General features: G+C 43.9%; 1 protein-coding gene across 1 annotated transcript in view; it reads left to right on the top strand.

Moving 5' to 3' along the window:
- The first annotated feature begins 4,882 nt into the window (after positions 1 to 4,882).
- Positions 4,883 to 19,164, top strand: part of SYCP2 (synaptonemal complex protein 2) — a 45,678-nt gene continuing 31,396 nt past the window's right edge. The window contains exons 1-13 of the mRNA XM_012728150.1: positions 4,883 to 4,906; positions 6,448 to 6,591; positions 7,394 to 7,522; positions 8,244 to 8,348; positions 8,638 to 8,662; positions 11,211 to 11,296; positions 11,867 to 11,952; positions 12,193 to 12,227; positions 13,005 to 13,147; positions 13,227 to 13,279; positions 14,362 to 14,407; positions 14,847 to 14,942; positions 18,192 to 18,252. Coding sequence (XP_012583604.1) covers positions 4,883 to 4,906; positions 6,448 to 6,591; positions 7,394 to 7,522; positions 8,244 to 8,348; positions 8,638 to 8,662; positions 11,211 to 11,296; positions 11,867 to 11,952; positions 12,193 to 12,227; positions 13,005 to 13,147; positions 13,227 to 13,279; positions 14,362 to 14,407; positions 14,847 to 14,942; positions 18,192 to 18,252 — 1,033 coding nt within the window. The remainder of the gene's footprint in view (positions 4,907 to 6,447; positions 6,592 to 7,393; positions 7,523 to 8,243; positions 8,349 to 8,637; positions 8,663 to 11,210; positions 11,297 to 11,866; positions 11,953 to 12,192; positions 12,228 to 13,004; positions 13,148 to 13,226; positions 13,280 to 14,361; positions 14,408 to 14,846; positions 14,943 to 18,191; positions 18,253 to 19,164) is intronic.

Below are 19,164 nucleotides of genomic sequence, written 5' to 3'. Positions count from 1 at the left end.
GCGACCTTGCCGACGCCGCGGGCCCGCCCGTGAACCCCCGACGTTGCGGGGTCCAGTCGTCCCCCGAGTGCCCCTGAGTCCCGCTCCCCAGGCCACCGGGCCGTGCAGGTCGCCGCTTGATGTCCCTGGCTCTCTCCCCGCGAAGCCGCCGGCCTCACGCAGCGCTGGTGCGCAGCCCGGTGGGGTCCAGTGCGGGGCTTCGGGCGTCCCCTTCGGCGGCCTCCTGCCGTCGTGTCCGAGTGGCCGGTCCCGCATGGGTCACCGGCCCTGCCGCCCCTGCTGTCCGGCTGCGGGCTCTCGGCTCTCTGGCCTTGGGCGTTTGCCGGAGGAGAGGCCAGGGCCCAGTGCCCCCGGCCGCAGGGAGGGCTGCTTTCGGGGAGCAGGCCGCTGCCGCCTCCTTTACTTGGCAGTCGAGCTCTGGCTGAACCCCTGGCTGAACCCCACATGCAGTGGGTGTCACCGGCCGCAGGCCTGTGCAGTGTCTCTGTGGGAGGCCGGAGTGTCCTTACCTTAGGTGTCCCTGGCGGGAGTCAGAATGCACCGTCTCCTTCCAGAAGCTCTCAGGCGTCTGCACTTTAGGTAGTTTGTTCACCTAGAGCCGGCGGCAGGGGGTGGCCCCTAAGTGTCCTGAGTCAGGTTTCCCACCCCGCTCCCTGCTGCCACCGTGGTGCAGAGTTTTGCTCATCTGTGCGCTCCCAGTGTGTGCTGGGTTCGGCTTTGGGCCGTTTGGCTGCTTCGTCTCCTTCAACTTAACACATCACTTTGCAGTGTGTTGTCATGGTATTCTCTGACTTTTCCAGTTGGTGGGTGTTGGGATGCCATTATTTTTCCATGTAACTTCTCAAGGGTTATCCAAGTTGCTCAGAACTTCTGGTGGTTCTTATTGAAATTGTTTTGAAATTGTGAAATTTATTTTAGGGAGAATTGATAGTTGTACAGTGTTCATGAATTCTTCTCACTCATGAATAGGAATAACTCTCCTGATGTTTATGTTTTAGTATGTTACTGTGTTAAAGTTCTTATTTTTGTTATTAGATTTGTTCGTTGTAAATGATTTTGTTTTTTAAGAAAGTTCCATAGCCTGGTTATTCCTCATAGAAAGGGACATACAGGTTTTTATGTTGAAACTCACTGGCGTCTCATAGATGTGATTGAAAACATTTTGGAGTAAAATGTCAATTATAACCTTATTCCCAGGACAATTAAAAATCCAGTTAAGGGCCCTGCCTGGTGGCGCAGTGGGTTACAGCGCAGCACTAAGAAGCTAAATCCCCTTCAGCACCAGTTCAACCCCCGCCTGCCCCGGAGGTGACCCCAGGGCGCGGCAGACCTCTCCTGTCTCCCCGCTGCTCCCCTCAGCAGTGTGCTTTGTCCATCTGCCTGTTCTGCTCCCCACGCTGTCTCTGGTGAAGCCTCTCACTGCCCCTGAGCCTCTGGCCTATGCTCCAGTTCTGGATGCATCAATAAATAAATCTTTTTTAAAAATCCAGTTTAAAATGGACAAAAATTCAGAACAGAAAGTTCAGGAAAGATAATCTGGATGTAGAGAACACGACAAGATCCTCAATATCATGACTCACTAGGGAAACACAAACCGGGTCACACGAGGGAAACTACATACCTTTTAGAATGGCTAAAATTACACCCTGCTGAAGGCTGAGTATGTTTCCACCCATAGCAAATGAGCAAGATACTATTAGACTGATTTAAGCAACTGTTAAAGTCTCTTTTTATTACATTTTCTTTAGAGAACTGGTACGAGGCTTTAAAAAGGATGTTTATCTTTGCACAGAACTGGAGTTCAGGGCAGAGGTTTGGGGGGCGGTGTGGTAAGAGGACTCCAGTGTCGGCGGGGAGCGCAGCAGGCGGGTCCACTGAGCCCCACTGCTGCGGGGAGCAGCCGGGAGACAGGAGGGGTCTGCTGCGCCCTGGGGCCCCTCCCTGGCCGGGGTTGAACCCCTGCACAGTAGATTCGGAGTGCTGAGACTTAAGCCCTGTGCGCCCGGGGAGGCCCCCTCCCCTTTATTTCTAATAGGATTTTGCTGACCGTTGGTTCCAGTTTGCAGCTTTTCCTCAGCGCTTCGCGTTTTGCTTTTCTCGTGGTCTCCTTGTGTGACCGGTGTCAAGGCGATGCTGACTCATAAAGTCAGTTTGGAGAGTTCCCTCCTCTTCCGTAGGCTTATATCCTTCACATGTTGGGCCGAAATCCCCAGAGAAGCCATCTGGCCCTGGGCTGCTGCTCGGCAGGTTTTGAGTGTTGGTTCAGCCTCCTACCTGGTCATAGCTGTGTAGGTTTTGCTTCTTCCTCGTTCAGTCCCGTCGGCTCTGTGGCTCTGTGGGTGTGCAGCTCCGACAGCCTCTTGGGGCCTTTGCATTTTCTCTGCGCTCCTTCCCCATCAGAGGAGCGGCCTCTCCCGCAGGGCAGGTGGCTAAGGGGTGTCCGCGGGCAGCGCAGCTGCTGGGTTTCCTTGCGACCCGCCCGTTGCGCTTTCTGTTTGCCCGTCTGTCGTGACCCTGCACTCTTTGCTGCCTTTGCTCTTTTTTGCTTAGTGACTCTAGCAAAGGCTTTTCTACTTGATCTTCTTTTAAGCCAATTCCTAGTTCCACTGACATTTTCCAGTGTCTCTTTAGTCTCCGTCACTCACCTCCTGCCTTCTAGTAACTCTGGGTTATTTTTCTTGTCTAGTTCTTGAGCTGTGAAATCAGCTTGCTTCCTTAGAGTCGTGGTCATGTCGCTTACGGCTGTAAACCGCCCTCCAGAGCTGTCCCCTGCAGCTGTCCCCTGCGGTAGTCCCATGCCGTTTGTCTCGCGGCGTCTAACGGCTTCCCCCGCGGGCCCCTGATGTGCCGGGCCTGCTGCGTGCTCTCTGCGCATTTGCGTACCGCTGTGTAGGGGACACACGGAACTTCTCTCCGAGGTCCCCGCCGCCTGCCCCGCCCTGCGCCTTCAGGTCGTTGGGATGGTGGCAAGCTGGGCGCTCGGGCTTCTTCAGCCCACGCTCTGCTGGGACGGGTCCCCTTTAACCCGGCAGGGGCGGCTGCTCTCCAGCAGTTACTTCTGGCTTCCACGGTGGAGATCACAGGTTTTCCCGCGCTGAGTATCTGAATCTGTCCATCCTGCCCTGCTTGCCGCCACGCTCTTGAACGGGACCAGGCTAGACTGCTGTTTTCTGCCCTGGCGGAAAACATCAGGCAAGCGCGACCTGGGAAGTGCCTCGGCGTGGCCTGTCTGCACTTTTAACGGTTTCTGGGCGAGTCTGCGAGTCAGGCTGACGGGACGAGTCACTGCTGCGTGCTGCACCTCCCCAGCTACCCCCGGACCGGGACACAGCCCGTCAGTGTTGAAGCAGAGCAGACGGGCCGCCGCGCACCGAGGCCCGGGACTGGCGTGGAGCCGCGGGCTCTCAGTGCCAGGCTCACCTTGCTCCCCTCTCTCCCTCACCCGAAGCCAAACCTGCTTTACTGATTCTGTATTTTGGGTGCTACTGGCCTGTCTTTGGCAAGCATTTGCTGTGCTTTTTAAACGACACAGAAGTATTAATTATAAAACTAAAGTCTCTCTCAGATAAATCGGTGGTTACGGTTCTGCGCGACCTCCTGCTCTGCCTGCCCAGTGTGCTCGGAGTGAATGTCTCCCCTCTGCTTGCACACACGCGCAGATGCACAAACGCGTCTGTCACAGCCGACAGATGAGAAGAGACAGCTCTCATCGTACAGTAGGCTAGCTTCTTCTGCTCATTCGGCAGCATCTTGATATTATTTGATTGTAAATACCAGAAATGCTTATGTAACTGTTTCGTTGACAGAATCACATTGCACCTCTTTCTCCCTCCCCCTCGGCCCCAGTTCAGCTCCCACCTGCGTGTTTTGCTTTTCGCCATTCAGAGCGGTGCTGCGACGCGGCCCCCGAGCGCAGGGCAGGTGTCTCGATGGCACGCTTTTCTCCTGGCGCCAGTCTTTGGACTTGCGGGAGGTGTGTGACTCGCCGCCTCCGTGCGCGCTAGGGTATGTCCTCGCTGGCATTTCCACGCCCACTGGCACGCTGAGAGAGTAGATTGACTGATACCTTTGCTCACGCTCCGGTGCACAGTCCCGTGGTCCTCGGCTTGCTCTTCTGTGTGTGAGATTTCCTGGGGACTCCGCTACAAAGCCCGCCACGGTTTCAGCAAGTTTACATCCGGTTGCACGTTTAGAAGAGATGGCATTGTTTCTCTTCCTTTGAGAGCTGGCCTGCAAATGGCATTTGGATGCCAGATGTGCTTTAATTAAGATGGCAGACGTGGGGTGCCTTTGCTTTTAGTTGTACCGTTGTTAGTTTTTGGACAGCGTTTGATTTCTCCCCTGGGCAGATGGCTCTCAGCGCAGCCCTCTAGTGTCCTGGCTTCGTTGGGAGGGAACGTGCAGGTTGCCGCCGCCTCTCGCCACACGCTGCGCTCCCTGGTGTCTGCCCCTAAACGTGCTGTCACCAGCTTCGATTTCACTCACGCACTTAGTTCATTTTCTTGTTTCCAGAGTTGGAATAAATATAGCAGCAACCTCTGGCAAGGAAGCTCCAGGTCTGTAATCTTTAACTACTTTGTGACCTTTTGGCAGGACTTCTGACATTTAAGTAATCTATAAAAAGAGAAGGCTTAAGTAGAGGATCTTCAGGCTTTCGTCCAGAAACTTCTTTGACCAGATTCAAATGAGCATGTTCATAGACTGGTATTAAAAGTGTCCAGTGAGGAACTTGAAGAAACAGCATTTGTCTTTGGTATAAGCAATGATGCTATTTATGTGTATTAGTATTTTAAAACAGTACACATAGAGAACAGATTGTAAGCTCCATAAACTGTTTTCTTTTATAGGCATTTCTGTTCTGCAGTTTGAAAATTAAGTGAAAATGCCAATAAGACCAGATCTCCAGGTATGTAGTCCTAAATCAAAATGTTCTATCTTAATTCCTAAAATCTTTTTTATAGGTATCAAGTGCCTTGTTTCAGGAAAGACGGGTTTTACTTATTTGTGAAATGACAGTAATTTCCGTTCTTTACAAAAGAGATCAAAAGTTATGTTAATGTTTATAATTAAGGGTGCTAGTTATTTGTATATACCTTTTATTGAAATGGATTTCACACTAACATATAGTTTGTACCTAGATAACTTTATATTACATCTTAAAATCATATTTGCATTTAAGTAACTAGTAAGTTTTAATATACCTGGTTACCATATATATAATTCACTGCCAAGTTTGGACATCAGATTATAGTGTGAAAATCCTTTATGTTGTAGGATGGCAGATTTTGTAAAGGTTACAAATATATAATCCTAAATAAGTACAGAGGTAAGCAAACACCCACAGCAAGTCCTCCATACGGGGGAGAAACCCAGCCTATGTTGAAAGAACTGAGGGGACACCTACTTTCCTTTGGTGTCGTTGTTTTGCTCAAAGTCAGTTTCTAAGAACCTTATCTGTTAGCCTTAAATGAGGAATTACTTTGTGTGTGTATGTCTTTGTATGTTTGCATGTATCTGTGTTATGATTAAATTAGTTGGCATAGTTTCAAAAAATTGATTTTACCCATCTTTTAATTTTTGGAAACTAAATCTCATTAAGAAGTTGACTGAGGGCCCTCCCTGGTGGCAGCGGGTTAAAGACAGCACTGGGAGGCAAAAGTCACTTTCTCATGAGTTCAGTACCCGCCTGCCCAGGAGGTGATCTACATGGCGCGGCAGACTTCTGACCCGCCCGACTTCTGACCCGCCCGCTGCTCCCCTCAGCAGTGGACTTTGTTAGTCGGCCTGTCCTGCTCCCCACTCTCTCTGTGGTGAATCTTCCCACTGCCGCTACACCTCTGGCCTGTACCTCAGCTCTGTATGCACAAATAAATAAATCTTTAAAAAAAGTAGTTGATTGAGGGCCCTCCCTGATGGCACAGCTGGTTAAAGACAGCACGGGGAAGCTATTCCCAGCCAGGGAGTGACCCACGTGGCTGGCAGACCTCTCCTGACCCACACTGCTCCCCTCAGCAGTGTATTTCAGTACATCTGCTTGTTCTGCTCCCCACTCTGTCTCTGAGGAATCCTCTCACCCCCTGCACCTCTGGCCTGTACCCCAGTTCTTGTGCATAATAAACCTTAAAAAAAGTTGATTGATACATAGGCTTTTATCCATGATATTATATCAGTTACTATAGAAATTTGATTTTCTTCCATTAACAGGTTTTGTTGAGTTTAACGTGACTTTCCAATAAAAGATAGTGAAACAGGAAGTTATTAAACTTTTAAAAAATCTTGTTACTGAAACTTTGTTACTCCATATTTTATAATAGACATGTTTTCTTAAATATAACTGAATCAGTACTTTGTGAACTCCTTTGAGAATTTTTATGTGAATTCTCTGTTAGATTGCTTAAGTTAACTAATTGATATTGATTGAGTATTTATGCTATTAACTTTCTCTAGCAGTTCGAAAAATGCATTGATGATGCCTTAAGAAAAAATGATTTCAAACCTTTGAAGGCTCTTCTACAAATTGATATTTATGAAGATGTGAAAGTTAAGTGCAGCAAACAATTTTTCCACAAGTTGGATGATCTTGTATGCAGGGTAATTATTCATTTTTGCTTAGTGATATTAAATTATCAGATAGAAAGAAATATGATATTAGAAGAAATGAATGACTTAATGCCAATTACTTAATTGGCAAACTTATTACTTACAAAAATAAATCTTATTTCACCATTGCATTTTATTTGAGTAGTCCCAAATAACATACTGTACTTTGGTTTTCTAAATAAAACACACAGAATGTTGTGTTTTGTTGTTTCTGTAATATAGTGTTAACTGTTACCTAAATTGAGGAAAATTGGTTTACCTCCTTGATTTTTAAACGTGATCTATTTCAAAAACTTACCAGCATGTAAGTTATATGCTTCATGTTCTAGAGACAACACTGGGTGCTGGCAAAAAAGAAATAACAGAACAAGCAAAGATCACCCCAAAACCTTGGGCTTGATTTCTCATATATGAAGCTTTTTTCTACATGAGAGCTGATTTTTGATATTCTACTCTGAGATTTATTGTAAATCAAAACAGTTGTCTTAAACTTCTTACATCCACTAGTTAAATACATGGAACCTTCTAGAATGGAGCATACCTGACTCACTATCACAGTTTAAATTTTCTCGGCTTTTTACAGATTTACATTTTGTCCTGAATGTGTGTCTCTCCTTGGTAGATAGATAGCTTTAATCATTGTCTTTTAAAACCCACACCTTTCGTCCTTTACAGTATGGAGAATGCGAGGATGGATGACTTTTGGGATTTGGGAGGATAATAAAATTCCTATGACAATGTTTGTGCGATACTCTTGTGCTAACAAATACTTAAGTATATACTTTTGTTTCAGGAGCTTAGTAAAAAGGATGTCCAAACTGTTTCTACCATTTTGATTTCTTTTGGGAGATGTGGCAGAAATCTCAGCATTTTGGGACAAGCTGGACTTCTAACCATGATAGAACAAGGGCTGGTCCACAAGATAAGTATAGCATATATAACCTATTTAAGTAATGAAAATATGGTAAAAAAGGATGGCTTCTAATAAAGTTAGAAAGACCCAAACTGTTAAAAAACATAACCAAAAACAAATGTGGATGTTTTTTAGCCAAGGTATTTTTATAACCTGTGGTTTATTGCAAAGATCACAAGGAAACTGTCTACAGGCCCCTTACGTGAATTTCTTTCATTTTCACTTTAGCTCAACTTAGCCACTTACTTTATCTCTTCATGTTGTTTGTTGTCTGACTCCATGCTAGAAGCTAGGATGTTGATTTTGAGTGTCATGTTCACTCAAAATCAACATCCTAGACCATTGCCTGAAGCCTGGGGATGCATTTAAATGTCTGAATTACTTAAGGTAAAATAATGGCAAACTTTCGAAGAGTAACGATGCAAAAATAATACGTATGACAGTTTATTCTGATTTGTTCTAGAAGCATACCTGCAGTAGGACCTTAAAGGCGGATTAAAGATCTTCCTGTAATTAGGATTAACTTCAGTCCCATATAAAAATAGGAAATTATAATGAGTTACTAAAAAAATAAAAACAAGATGTTTAAGAGCATAAACTTAACTTTTATATAGTGCTGGAATTTTTACGATTTTTTTTCCTCCCAGGTTTACTTGTATGCAAAGATGAATACATTCTTAAAGTTATTAAAGTGAATCCAAGTTAACTCATTTGTACATTTCTTTTTTACATGGTTACCTGGTTTGAAAAATCCAAGGAGATTATTCTGAGTCAAGGAAATTCAAAAGATGAAACTGTTATAAACATGGTGGAAGACTTATTTGATCTTTTGATGGTAAAAATCACATGGACTAACTGATGTTATAAAGCGTGGGTTTATTTTCAAAAAGGGCATTTTTCTCTCTATGCCCCAAGCCCGTATGTCATTAACAAATTGATTAGTGATTTGGTTGGGTTAGTCTAGTCAAGTTGTATGAAGTATTTATCCCAATTAATATGATTAAATTGTTGTTCGTAAATAAAAGTTAGGTAATTATTTGGTGAGTTCAAATGTCATGTTATTTTAAAATAATATTTGTAATCGTGTATTTTTATTTTTTATAAAAAATTTGCTTTCTTTTCAGGTCATACATGACGTCAGTGATGAAGGTATAGTAAACATTTAACTTCTAATGGAGCAATAATTTGCTAGAGTTGTAATATAGTTTTATAGTTTTTGTAGCATTGTCCTAATATTATCCAGGGATTGACAGACATTATCTGTAAAAGGCTAAATAGTAGATATTTTATTAATATTTTAGGTTTATAGAGCAAAGAAAGAAATCAAAGGTATAGTGTGGGCACTTATATAATAGAAATTTCCACAAATGTTTTGTTGATGCAATTCAAAATACATGTTTTCGCATAGTTCAGGAGGAGGAGAGTGGCATCTGGGGGCTGGCATTTCACTTACGGTTCCGAGTTAGTATTCACGGTTAGCAGAACCGGTGGCACATGTTGTTCACACCTCTCTGAAGGAGCTCGTCTGTAGGTTGCGCTGGAGACGCCCTTACTCAGAGGATGCCAGATGCCAGTGTCAGTGCCTTGCTTGCTCTCTAATTGGCAGATCCATCACACGGAGAGCCTCCGTAGGATGCTGAGTTGCGAATGTTTGCCTTTGGACTGCGATGGCATGCAGATTAGTTGCTTGTGGTTGAAGCTGAGGGAGCTGGGAAAGCCGCACCGCGTGTTAAGGGTCCGAGACGTGAATCTCTTTTGCTTACATCGAGCATCACAGCTCTGCAGGACCTGTAGCTGGAACTCGGAAACTCATATTTCCTGCAAATATGTGTGGGCATAAAAATGTCACGCTTCATTTTAGCTTTTGACAGCCTGGGAAGTGTATGAAGCAAGTGGACATTACACATGACTCAGATAACGTTAGTTTCATAGAAGCAGCTTTGCACAAGTCCAGGTTTCTCGTATAAGCACCATTTTGCCTTCTGAATTTGCTTCAGTTCATTGAGAAATATGATCAGTTCACAGCCCACATTAATTACCCAACTCATTCATGTTTGATAATGATGGTGGAAGGCAGTTCTTGTTCGGAGAAATTTCGGTCTTAGCCCTTAGCTAACAATAAAGCGGCTAGCCAAGTGACAGGGCTCCTCTGGCAGGACATCGTAGCTAGCTTCCGCTTCCCTCAAAGATTCACGTAACTGGTGACTGCTGTTTATGGCAGTGAAGGATACTCACCTAGACACTGCTCTTTCCAAAGCAATGGTGGGTTCAAGTATTTCTGTAGAGTATGTGCCATATAAAACCGGCAGTGGCTCACATTTGGCTTCTGGGCAGTTTCCCGACCTCTGATGGAACAGCCTTGGCAGTAGTAAATGGAGAGCGGGTTACAGGCCATCCTCGCCTCTCCTGAGTGAGGGCTTTCTCCCGGGCAGTCAGATTCAAGTTATTTTGTCTGTTACCTAGGGTTGGTAATTGAGGTTTGGTAGACTGTTCCCAAAGAAAGGCATTTCCTGTCTCTGCAGCCTGAGTGTTTTAAAATATCATTTGTTGTTTGTTTAAATAACTATTTAAATAATAGTTAATGATACCTTTTTTTATTGATTTCTTTGCAATTAACAAATTAACCTGGCTCAATACTTGGTTTGGGCGCTTAAGGAGGGCCAAAACCATCCAGAGGACCAGTGGTCATAAAGTGGTCCAGCTCACTGTTCAGCAGTGTCTTTGCGCCCAACTGAGTGGGTTTCGTTGGGTCATCTACTACAAAATTGTTGTTGTTTAATTTTTTTTTAATTTGCGTGATGATACAACATGATTCTTATCATATGTATTATTTATAAAGCTCATATCTTGAGAACAGGGTTAACTTTTTAAAAATAATACAATCATTTATTTTTACATCAGTATGTGCATTTTTCCATCTCAGTTGTCATCCCCCTGGACTTCCCATCACCAAATCACCCTGTGCCATCACCAGAGTCCAGGGCATTTCCCTCCCCCCACTGTTTCCGATCCCATTCCCCACTGCACCCCATAAAATGTCTCTGGTATATAACTGTTCATTATTATTATTTTCTCGCGAACAGGGTTAACTTTTAAAAGTAGCTCAAGTCATTCAGATCCTGAGACTGAGAGGAGTTGCTGCCCCTTCTGGGAAGTGCTCTATGGCTGTAAGGTGGCCAGGTTGCATAGGAATGTATGCATCTTACTCAAAGGCAGGACTGCATCGTACTTTTGAAAGAAAAGGCTGGCCAGCGCCAGACCCCGCTCAGAGCCCTGCAGTGGCATTTGCTGACTCCAGTTAGTGCCAGCTCTGAGGACAGCGCTGAGCCAGCGGGCTTTCTTCCAAAGGAGAAGAGCATCCTTTCCATGCACTCAGATGGGAAATGCTGCCATTTAAAATAGGGCTCTCCCTGGTGGTGCAACGGGTTGAAGCACCACTTTGAAGCTGAGTTCGATCCCCACCAGGGAGTGACCCACATGGCGCAGCAGACCCCTCCTGACCCGCCTGCGGCCCCCCTCAGCAGTGTACCTGATCGATCTGCCTGTTCTGCTCCCCACTCTGTCTCTGGGAAATCCTTTCATCTCTCCGCATTCTGGCCTGTACCCCAGTTCTGTGTGCATAAATAAATAAATCTTTAAATATATATGTATAATAATAATTTAGAATACACACTAGTAATTTAACACTTTTATTCAGGTAAAAGACAAGTAATGGAAAATTTCATACCTCGAATTTGTGCGCTGGTTATTGACTCAAGAGTGAATATTTGTATTCAACAGGAGGTAATTTATTATATTTTCTTTTAAAACTAGAAATGAGAAAGTCAAGAAAAATCTGTAGTAGTTCTTCTAATTGAATAATTATCTAAATGAAGAGCATTTCTATTGCCTTAACAATTCATGCTTTACTAACATAATGAATATCTTATTTTTTTTTTGAAAATTCATAATTATATGGGTTTCTGTATAACATAATAAAAGTGATTACATTCAGGTATTAGGAATTCTTAAGTATTTAAATGATAAAAAGATCCTGTCTGTGTATACAAGTATGTGCATATATAAAAAAACAAATATATCACCAAGGTAACATTTGTGCTTCCTGAGTGTAATAGAGCGCTGCTAAGCATACTGCAAGGGGCAGCAGTGATTGAGTGCAGGAGTCACGCCGTGTTCTTCTTTTGACATTGCGTAGCATTTTTGTCTTTATTGTTTTATACTTACATTCTTCCACCTGCGTAAATGCTGTTTAAGAAAAAATCGGCTTCTGTTGATGTACCTGGGATATTTCTCTAAATGGTTAATATTCCGATGAAGATATGAGTTAATAGATTCCTTTTTTTTTCTTTCTAGACGCTAAAGAAAATGAATGCTATGCTTGACAAAATGCCTCAAGAGGCCAGGAAAATACTCTCCAACCAAGAAATGTTAATACTCATGTAATAACTTATACTATATATTTTTTGTGACTCAAACCACGAATTTAAAGAATATTGTCTAAGGCAACTACTAGTTGCAATAATAAATTGATGCAAGCTTATAACATAACTTAGGAAGATATTTTTCTGCAAAAGTCTGTGATACTAGCCAGTTGTACATGTTAGGTTTCCCCCAAAACTTAGAGGATATCTATTTAGTCAATACTAGTCTGGTATATAATCTGTTCTTTTGATTCACAGGAGTAATATGGGAGAAAGGATTTTGGAAGCTGGAGGTAAGTATATCTTTTCCAAATGTTCATATTTTTTTAAAAATCCAGATTTATAGGGAATATCGTATCTAATCAAAACAAGAACATTGTAATGGAAGGAGGACATGTGGCGGAGTTATAAACTGTATGTATACCTGAGCAAGTCTTCTGTCAACGATTCGCTTCTTTGGGACCAAAAAATAATTTGGGATGAATAAGCAATTGTCAGATGTGATTTGTGTCTGATAGGTAGATTTGTTAACTTAATTTTCCAATAACCACATTGTCCAGATGTAAATTACTTTGCTAAGAAAGTCCTCAAATACACATTATGAAACTAGAGGACGAAATATTCTTGGGATTGATATACTTGTAGCGAATGCATTTATTAAAAGGTCTTAAAGCTCTTTTCCTATGTTTCATATGAGAAGTAGTTACAAATAGAATGAGCTGCTGGCTTAAAATACTTTGGGTTAACCACAAGCCTCATACTCTACAAAAGGAAAACAAAGATTGTGATTTACAGACTTTTGTATGTTATTTTGTTATTTCCAACTCGAATGATAATGAAATGGCTGTCTTTGAGTATTTAAGAACTTCCTTTAAATATCCTTCTCCCTCCTAGTAATAACCTCGTTATTTGGGTTATATTTATAGTGACATCTTTCTCATTCATGCAAAGAAAAAGGCAAAAGATGGTAAATTACACTAATGTTTTTTCTTTTCTTGCTTGTTTGATATTGAGTTTTATAAACTTAACTTTTCATTATTTCAAATAATACATTGACTTTTTTTTTAAAGATTATGACTTACAAGTAGGTATAGTAGAAGCTTTATGTAGAATGACCACAGAAAAACAAAGGCACGAACTGGCATGTCATTGGTTTTCAATGGATTTTATTGCTGATGCATTTAGAGGAATTAAAGACTCTGAATTCGAAACAGTAAGTAATGTAAAAATAACATTAATAACAGATTTCACAAATTACTATGCTTTTTAAAAGTTTTTCTTTTTAAAATTAGGATTGCAGGATATTTCTCAACCTTGTAAATGGCATGCTTGGCGACAAGAGAAGGTAAACTTCATGTCATGTAGCGGCACTCACAGATAGAGCTCAAGGAGGGCCACCCAGTGCTGAAGCATAAATATCTAACTTGATCTCTCCTGTTCAGTGGGAGTATAGATGTGGACAGATGTCCAAAGTACCTCACAGGGCCCCCATGCATGTCGTTTAATAGACGGAAGACTGATAGAATCTGGTGGATGAAATAAGCCTGATCTTACTTGTTTTGTACTTTTTAGAGGAAAATGCATTTTTATTTTTAATATTAAAACTTTGCATTTCTAAAATCGGTTTACTCTATTCCGAATTGTATATACTCATCATATAAGCTTTGTATTTGAGGAATCATAAAAATCTTAGGTATAAATATCACTCGAGCTTCCTCCTTCATGCAAATATAGGAAACATAAATCATCGTTTCTAATCATCCGACTGTCAGAATGTTCTTTCTGAGGTTATTTAACTTAAGGAATGGTATGAAAGGATAGGTAAATTTTTATGACTCTTACTAATCACAGGAGAATAAGGCATGAGCTCATTCTTGCTTGCTAAGGATGGAAGATAGGATGAGAGTTATGTGCGAGGAGTCACTCCACTTGGATTTAAGTCAGAGCCCCTCTGCCTGTTCTAATATTGGACAAGTTCTTTAACCTCATTTGCCTCCGTTTTCTCAGCTGTAAAATAAGAATACTAATCAACCTGTCTCACATGTTTGTTGAGAAGATTCAATGAGGTGATGTTGAGTGCTTATCAGTAGGAGCAGATCAAGAAGACATTCAGTGGGTATTACTCACTTGTGCTTTTCCCATCTAAATTATATAGAAGCATCTATTCATTGATAAGACAGATGAAACTAGGAATGTCTGCTCATAGATGACAGTGCAACACATAAAATGGTGTGTGGAGAATATCACCATAGCACTGTGCTTTACAGAGACAAATTTCCCTTACACTCCTACATCTCAAAAGTAACAGTAAAGGGGAGGTTTGACTTGGTTCCACCACCTGATTCCCAGCAGCATGGCCTCTGCCTAGCCAAGGCCATGCTGCAAGGCTTGTAGTTCTTCTCTAACTGAAACTGCTTTTTATTTCAGGGTCTTTACATTTCCTTGTTTGTCAGCATTTCTTGGTAAATATGAGGTAAGTTTTAAGTTTAGTGTACATTGTTTCATTGGATGAACTTTGCTGTGCAGTATTAAGATGAATTACAAGTTCTTAGCTGACATGATTCGTTGACAGACCCGGCTGGTTGGTGTTTACACTGAAGACCACAAGGCCCGTGCTTTTCCAAGTCTCCGTAGCAACTTCATTATTGATGGGTCGTTTATTTATGTGGTCAAACTAACATTTCAGCCACTATTTGCACTTGAAACATTTGTGATTTCTTAGAGCTAGCTAATTCTACAAAAAAATACTAATGCAGCATTTCTTTTGTTTCTAAGTAAAATTAAGTTTTATACTCATCTCTTTATCTCCCCTGACCTTCTAGCTGCACTTTTGTTCTTTTAAAGAAATTGAGCTAGGTATATAACCTCTTATTTTTCTGTTGTTATTTTTAAAAAAATGTTTATTTTATTAGCTGCAAATACCATCAGATGATAAACTGGAGGATTTTTGGATAGATTTTAACCTGGGGAGCCAGACTCTTTCATTCTACATTGCTGGAGATAATGATGTAAGCATTATTCCCTCTGTATTATTCTTTGTGTATGCATATTTAAGAACGCTTTACTTCATTTTAATAATATGGATTTCTTCATTTTCTAGCAGTTTTCATAGTTCAATATTAGCTCTAATAGTTTTGATTAGCATGGCAACCTGTCACGTTTATGAAAAATTATGGCTGATGTAAATTGCAACGGAAAAATTAGATGCAGAATTTTAACTCTAGTTTTTAACAGGTTTTCCAGAAATAAGCTATGTCTCAATGACATAAAATTTAACATTCACATGAACAGTGTAAACCTGTACCTCTGAGTCATAAAAGCCTTACAAACGAGTATTACCTTTAATGAATAAAAAAGTAAATTAAAAACAGTGGAAGTGAATTGAACACAGAAAGGATAGCAGTTGCTGAAATGCAGAGGTGCTCGGTTAAAAATAAGATGAACATGTAATGACAGGTGGTGTTATGTGCAGAATCTTCTGTTGAAAATAGGGTCTGATTCTTCCTGTAGTAGGAAGGTGTATTTTCATTCTCTTCTTTCTTTCTAGAAGGTACATTTAAGTGTCACAGCCAGGCAGTATATTTCCTACAGGCCTCCTCTAACCCGAGGAAAACTCTTGAGCCATTGTTTCCAGCGGGCCCGCTGCCTGTGGTGCCGGCCGCTTCCAGTCCCACTGCAGGGCTTCGGCGAGTCGGCCTGGCTGTCATTGTTCTGTCTCTTTTCTGCAGCTCCAGGTTAATGCAGGGAGGAACACGAGCTGGCTGTCTCTCGGGATTTCCCGGACTTTGATTTCTTTATTTTAGAGTTCCTTCTTAGAATGTTTGATTAAAACTGAGTTCCAAATCTCAGCAGTATCTCGGGCACTGACTGCTTTTGTGACTTTACATATTCCGGCAAAGTTCCTAACAGAACTTGTAATTGGCTTTTCTTCAGAAACTAGACTTTTATTTTGGGAGTATAGGCTGGGATTGGTGTAGTTCCTGCCTTGACTCGGCTAAGTCCAGTGAGTATCTCAGAGAAGGAAAGAAGGACTTGTAGCACGTGTGCCATAGGGACAGTGTTTACGATGTTGAGTGTTATGTCCCAGAGGCTGCGCTAGAGCCGGGAGAGTCTTCTTCCCAAAAATATGTTAATTCTTTCTCTCGATTTTTATAGCCATTTAGTATTGCCTCCCTGTATTTTCTTTTACTCTAGAAGCCGTTCTTCATAAAGTAGCTGCGAAAACCTCCCTCTGTTTCTTTCGCATGACGCAGAAGTATCTTGTGACCCCTCCCCTGCCTGTCCCTCTGAGCCCTCAGACCGCCATCTGTGGTCATTCTGTTCCGCATTCTTTTTCCTGTTCCTCTAACGCAGGTCATGCCCTTCTCAAGCCTTTCTGATTACTGGCTCTTCTGCCTAGAGACTTCTTCCAGATCTCTGTATTTTATTTCTTTCCCATCTAGATTTCAGTACAGATTGTACCTCCTTAGATAAGGACCTACTCGGGTCATGCCATCTACAGTCACTTCCCTCCTGGCTCATGAATTTCCTTTGTAGTACTTATTGCCATTTAAAATTACTGGCTGACCGCTGCTCCCTCCATCATACTGAAGATTTATAAAATCAGGGGCCTGCCTTACTCATTTGTAGCTATTAAAAGGCTCATGTTTTGGGAGAATGAATAATGGAATGGTCAGAGAATTGAGAGATACATAGTATGGTTAGTGTGTGGAGTGCAAACGAGATTAGAAACAGATAAGGCACTGGGGAGTCAAAGAAGGATTATAAGTAGGAGGTGACATCAGTTCAACGCATGACTCTTTGAGAACTCAGTCTGTACTGGCCATACGCCGGAACCAGGGGCGCATTCATGTAAGAACTGGGGAAGGGGGATCACAGTGGGACAAGGCCAGAGACGGGTTTCTCCAGCAGGCTAGGTGAGAGGTCATGGCGGTGTGACTCGGGGAGGGACAACGAGTCTCCTGGCAATGGGAGGGTCTCAGAGAAACTTGAGAGGAGGTAGCTTTGGGGAGACTCGGGGTAGGTAGGCGAGGGCTGCCCTGAAGGGCACTGGAAGCGTTGGCCAGGAGAGGACACACAGAAAAGGAAGTGAGGGAAGGGTGCGCTCATGAAAGGACGTCATCGACATTGTCAAAACGCATGCTGACCAAAACAGAAGCTGGCAGCCCGTGAACAGTAGTCCCTGAAGTAAGGAGGGCTCCGTGCGAAGCTAAGTGTGGCTTAGAGCAGATGGGAGCTAGCTCCAGGGAGGCCTGGCCCAGGAGCGCTGGGGCTGGGTGTTCGGTTTTAGAGATAAGAGCTTTGGATATGGGTGGGGTGACAGAGGCATTGAGGAAGCGCGGTGGAGAGAGGCAGGGTGGAGACCGGAGATGAGGCCAGTGCGTAACCGAGAGTACTGGAGCTGGGCAGGGGCTGCTCTGGGCTTCGTTATGCCAGGACTTCTATTTTTCAAGAAACTCAAATTGTCACAGTATGATTTCATGTAAGAGGAGGCGAGAACCAGGTGCCTCTGCTGTGAGGAAGATTCACTTTGAGCTAGGGGGAGGTGGCAGCCAGTCGGCCTGGCCTGTGCGGGCAGCCCTGCGGCTGGAGGGCGGGGGCCCTGTTGAGGGCGGGGACTGGACCAGCCCTTTGCTCTCTTTGCTCTCCCGACCCCAGTGTTGCGACCCCAGTGTTGCGCTGTGGCAGCACAGGCTGTACCCGGAGGGCTGTGGTGGGAGTGACTGGGCGCCGCCCCAGGAAGGCGAAGGCGGAGGGCTGGTAGACAGACATTGAGGGTGTGGGGGCATCTCTGCGATGAAGGCGTCTTCAGAGAGCTCGGTGCTGCTCAGGTATGCAGACTTTCATGAAAAGACACGGAAGGGGAAACATTGCAGCTGTTCCTCGTGGGCATTCAGGGGTTAATCTAAAGACCACCGGTGAGGGAGAAGTAAGGGGGGAGCATGACTTCACGGGACCACTCTGCGGAAGAAATGGCGGTATCGGTAACATGTTTGGAAAGTGGCTTCCTCTAGTAAATAGTAAGTTTTTCTTCCTTTGGTCAAAAATAGGCCCTAAAGTCAGTCAGTGCTGCCGTGTCTGTGAGGTGTGAGCAGTGAGTGTGGCGTGCACGATGCTTGTCAGCTGTGCTGTCAGGAAACACCGATTCTTGGGGAAATGCAGCCGTTACTCCCACAACTTAGTGACACGGTGTTTGATAAAGCTTTAAACCAGGAACAGATGGTTATTGATGGCCAAAACCTGTTTTTAAATTTAAGGACCATCAGTGGGAAGCGGTCACGGTGCCTGAGGAGAAAGTGCAAGCATACAGCATTGAAGGTGTGAGGCCTGTGCTCTGTTACTCCCCTCAGTCCTGCTGTGTGAAGTCGGAGCTGCGCCGCTTTCTCTCTGGGATGACGAAATGGATCAGCGAAAGCGGAAAGCGTTTCGCGTGTTCACACCCGTTTGGTAGTTCGGTGCAGCCACATTCCCCAGCCCACCCTTCCGTCCCTGGCCTCCCGCTTTCTCCTCTGCTTGCTCCTTGCCTGTCCAGCCCAGCACCCACAGCAGGCGCTTGCCTGCCAGTACGTCAGGACGCTGCTCTTGCCACTGACGGGCTTGACCGAGGTCAAACCTGGCTTCTCCACTCCCGGCGCCGGGACTGCCTGGCGCTGCTGGGCAGAAGCCCCGGAGGCGCTGCGCCCGTCAAAGATGAGCACGCCTGGGCCCTCCGGGGCATGTAGAGGTGTCTCCTCATAGTTTCACTTGCACTTTCCTAGTGATCAGTCATGCTGAGCTCAGTAGCCACTTACACACCTTCTTGAAGCATCTCTAAGTATTTTATCTTATTTTCCTGGTGAACATAGATGCCAAAATCTTAGCAAACTATATTCGACATCAAAGGAATGCATCAAAGGACCATCACCTTTGACTACTCCAGGGACTCCAGGATGGTTTGAGATCCAAAATCAACACAATCCGCCACCTCACAAAAGAAAAACTAAACATCATATGCGATAGATGCTAAGAATTATTGTTGGATGAGATCAGCATGCTTTTGTGATACAGACCTTTAAGAAATGGGGGTGGGGCCTCCAGCTGGCACAGCGGGTTAAGTCTCGGCTGGTGAAGCTACTGGCAACCACTGCAGCACAAATTCAGTCCCCAGCCAGGGAGGGACCCCCAGGGCGCGGCAGACCTCTCCTGTCTCCCGCTACTCACCTCAGCAGTGGGTTTCAGCGGATCTGCTTG

The sequence above is a fragment of the Condylura cristata genome, unplaced genomic scaffold (genome assembly GCF_000260355.1).
Source record: "Condylura cristata isolate star-nosed mole 26May11 unplaced genomic scaffold, ConCri1.0 scaffold00022, whole genome shotgun sequence".
NCBI lineage: Eukaryota > Metazoa > Chordata > Mammalia > Eulipotyphla > Talpidae > Condylura > Condylura cristata.
Note: the sequence above shows the minus strand (reverse complement) of the source record. Positions and strands in the feature narration are given on the sequence as shown.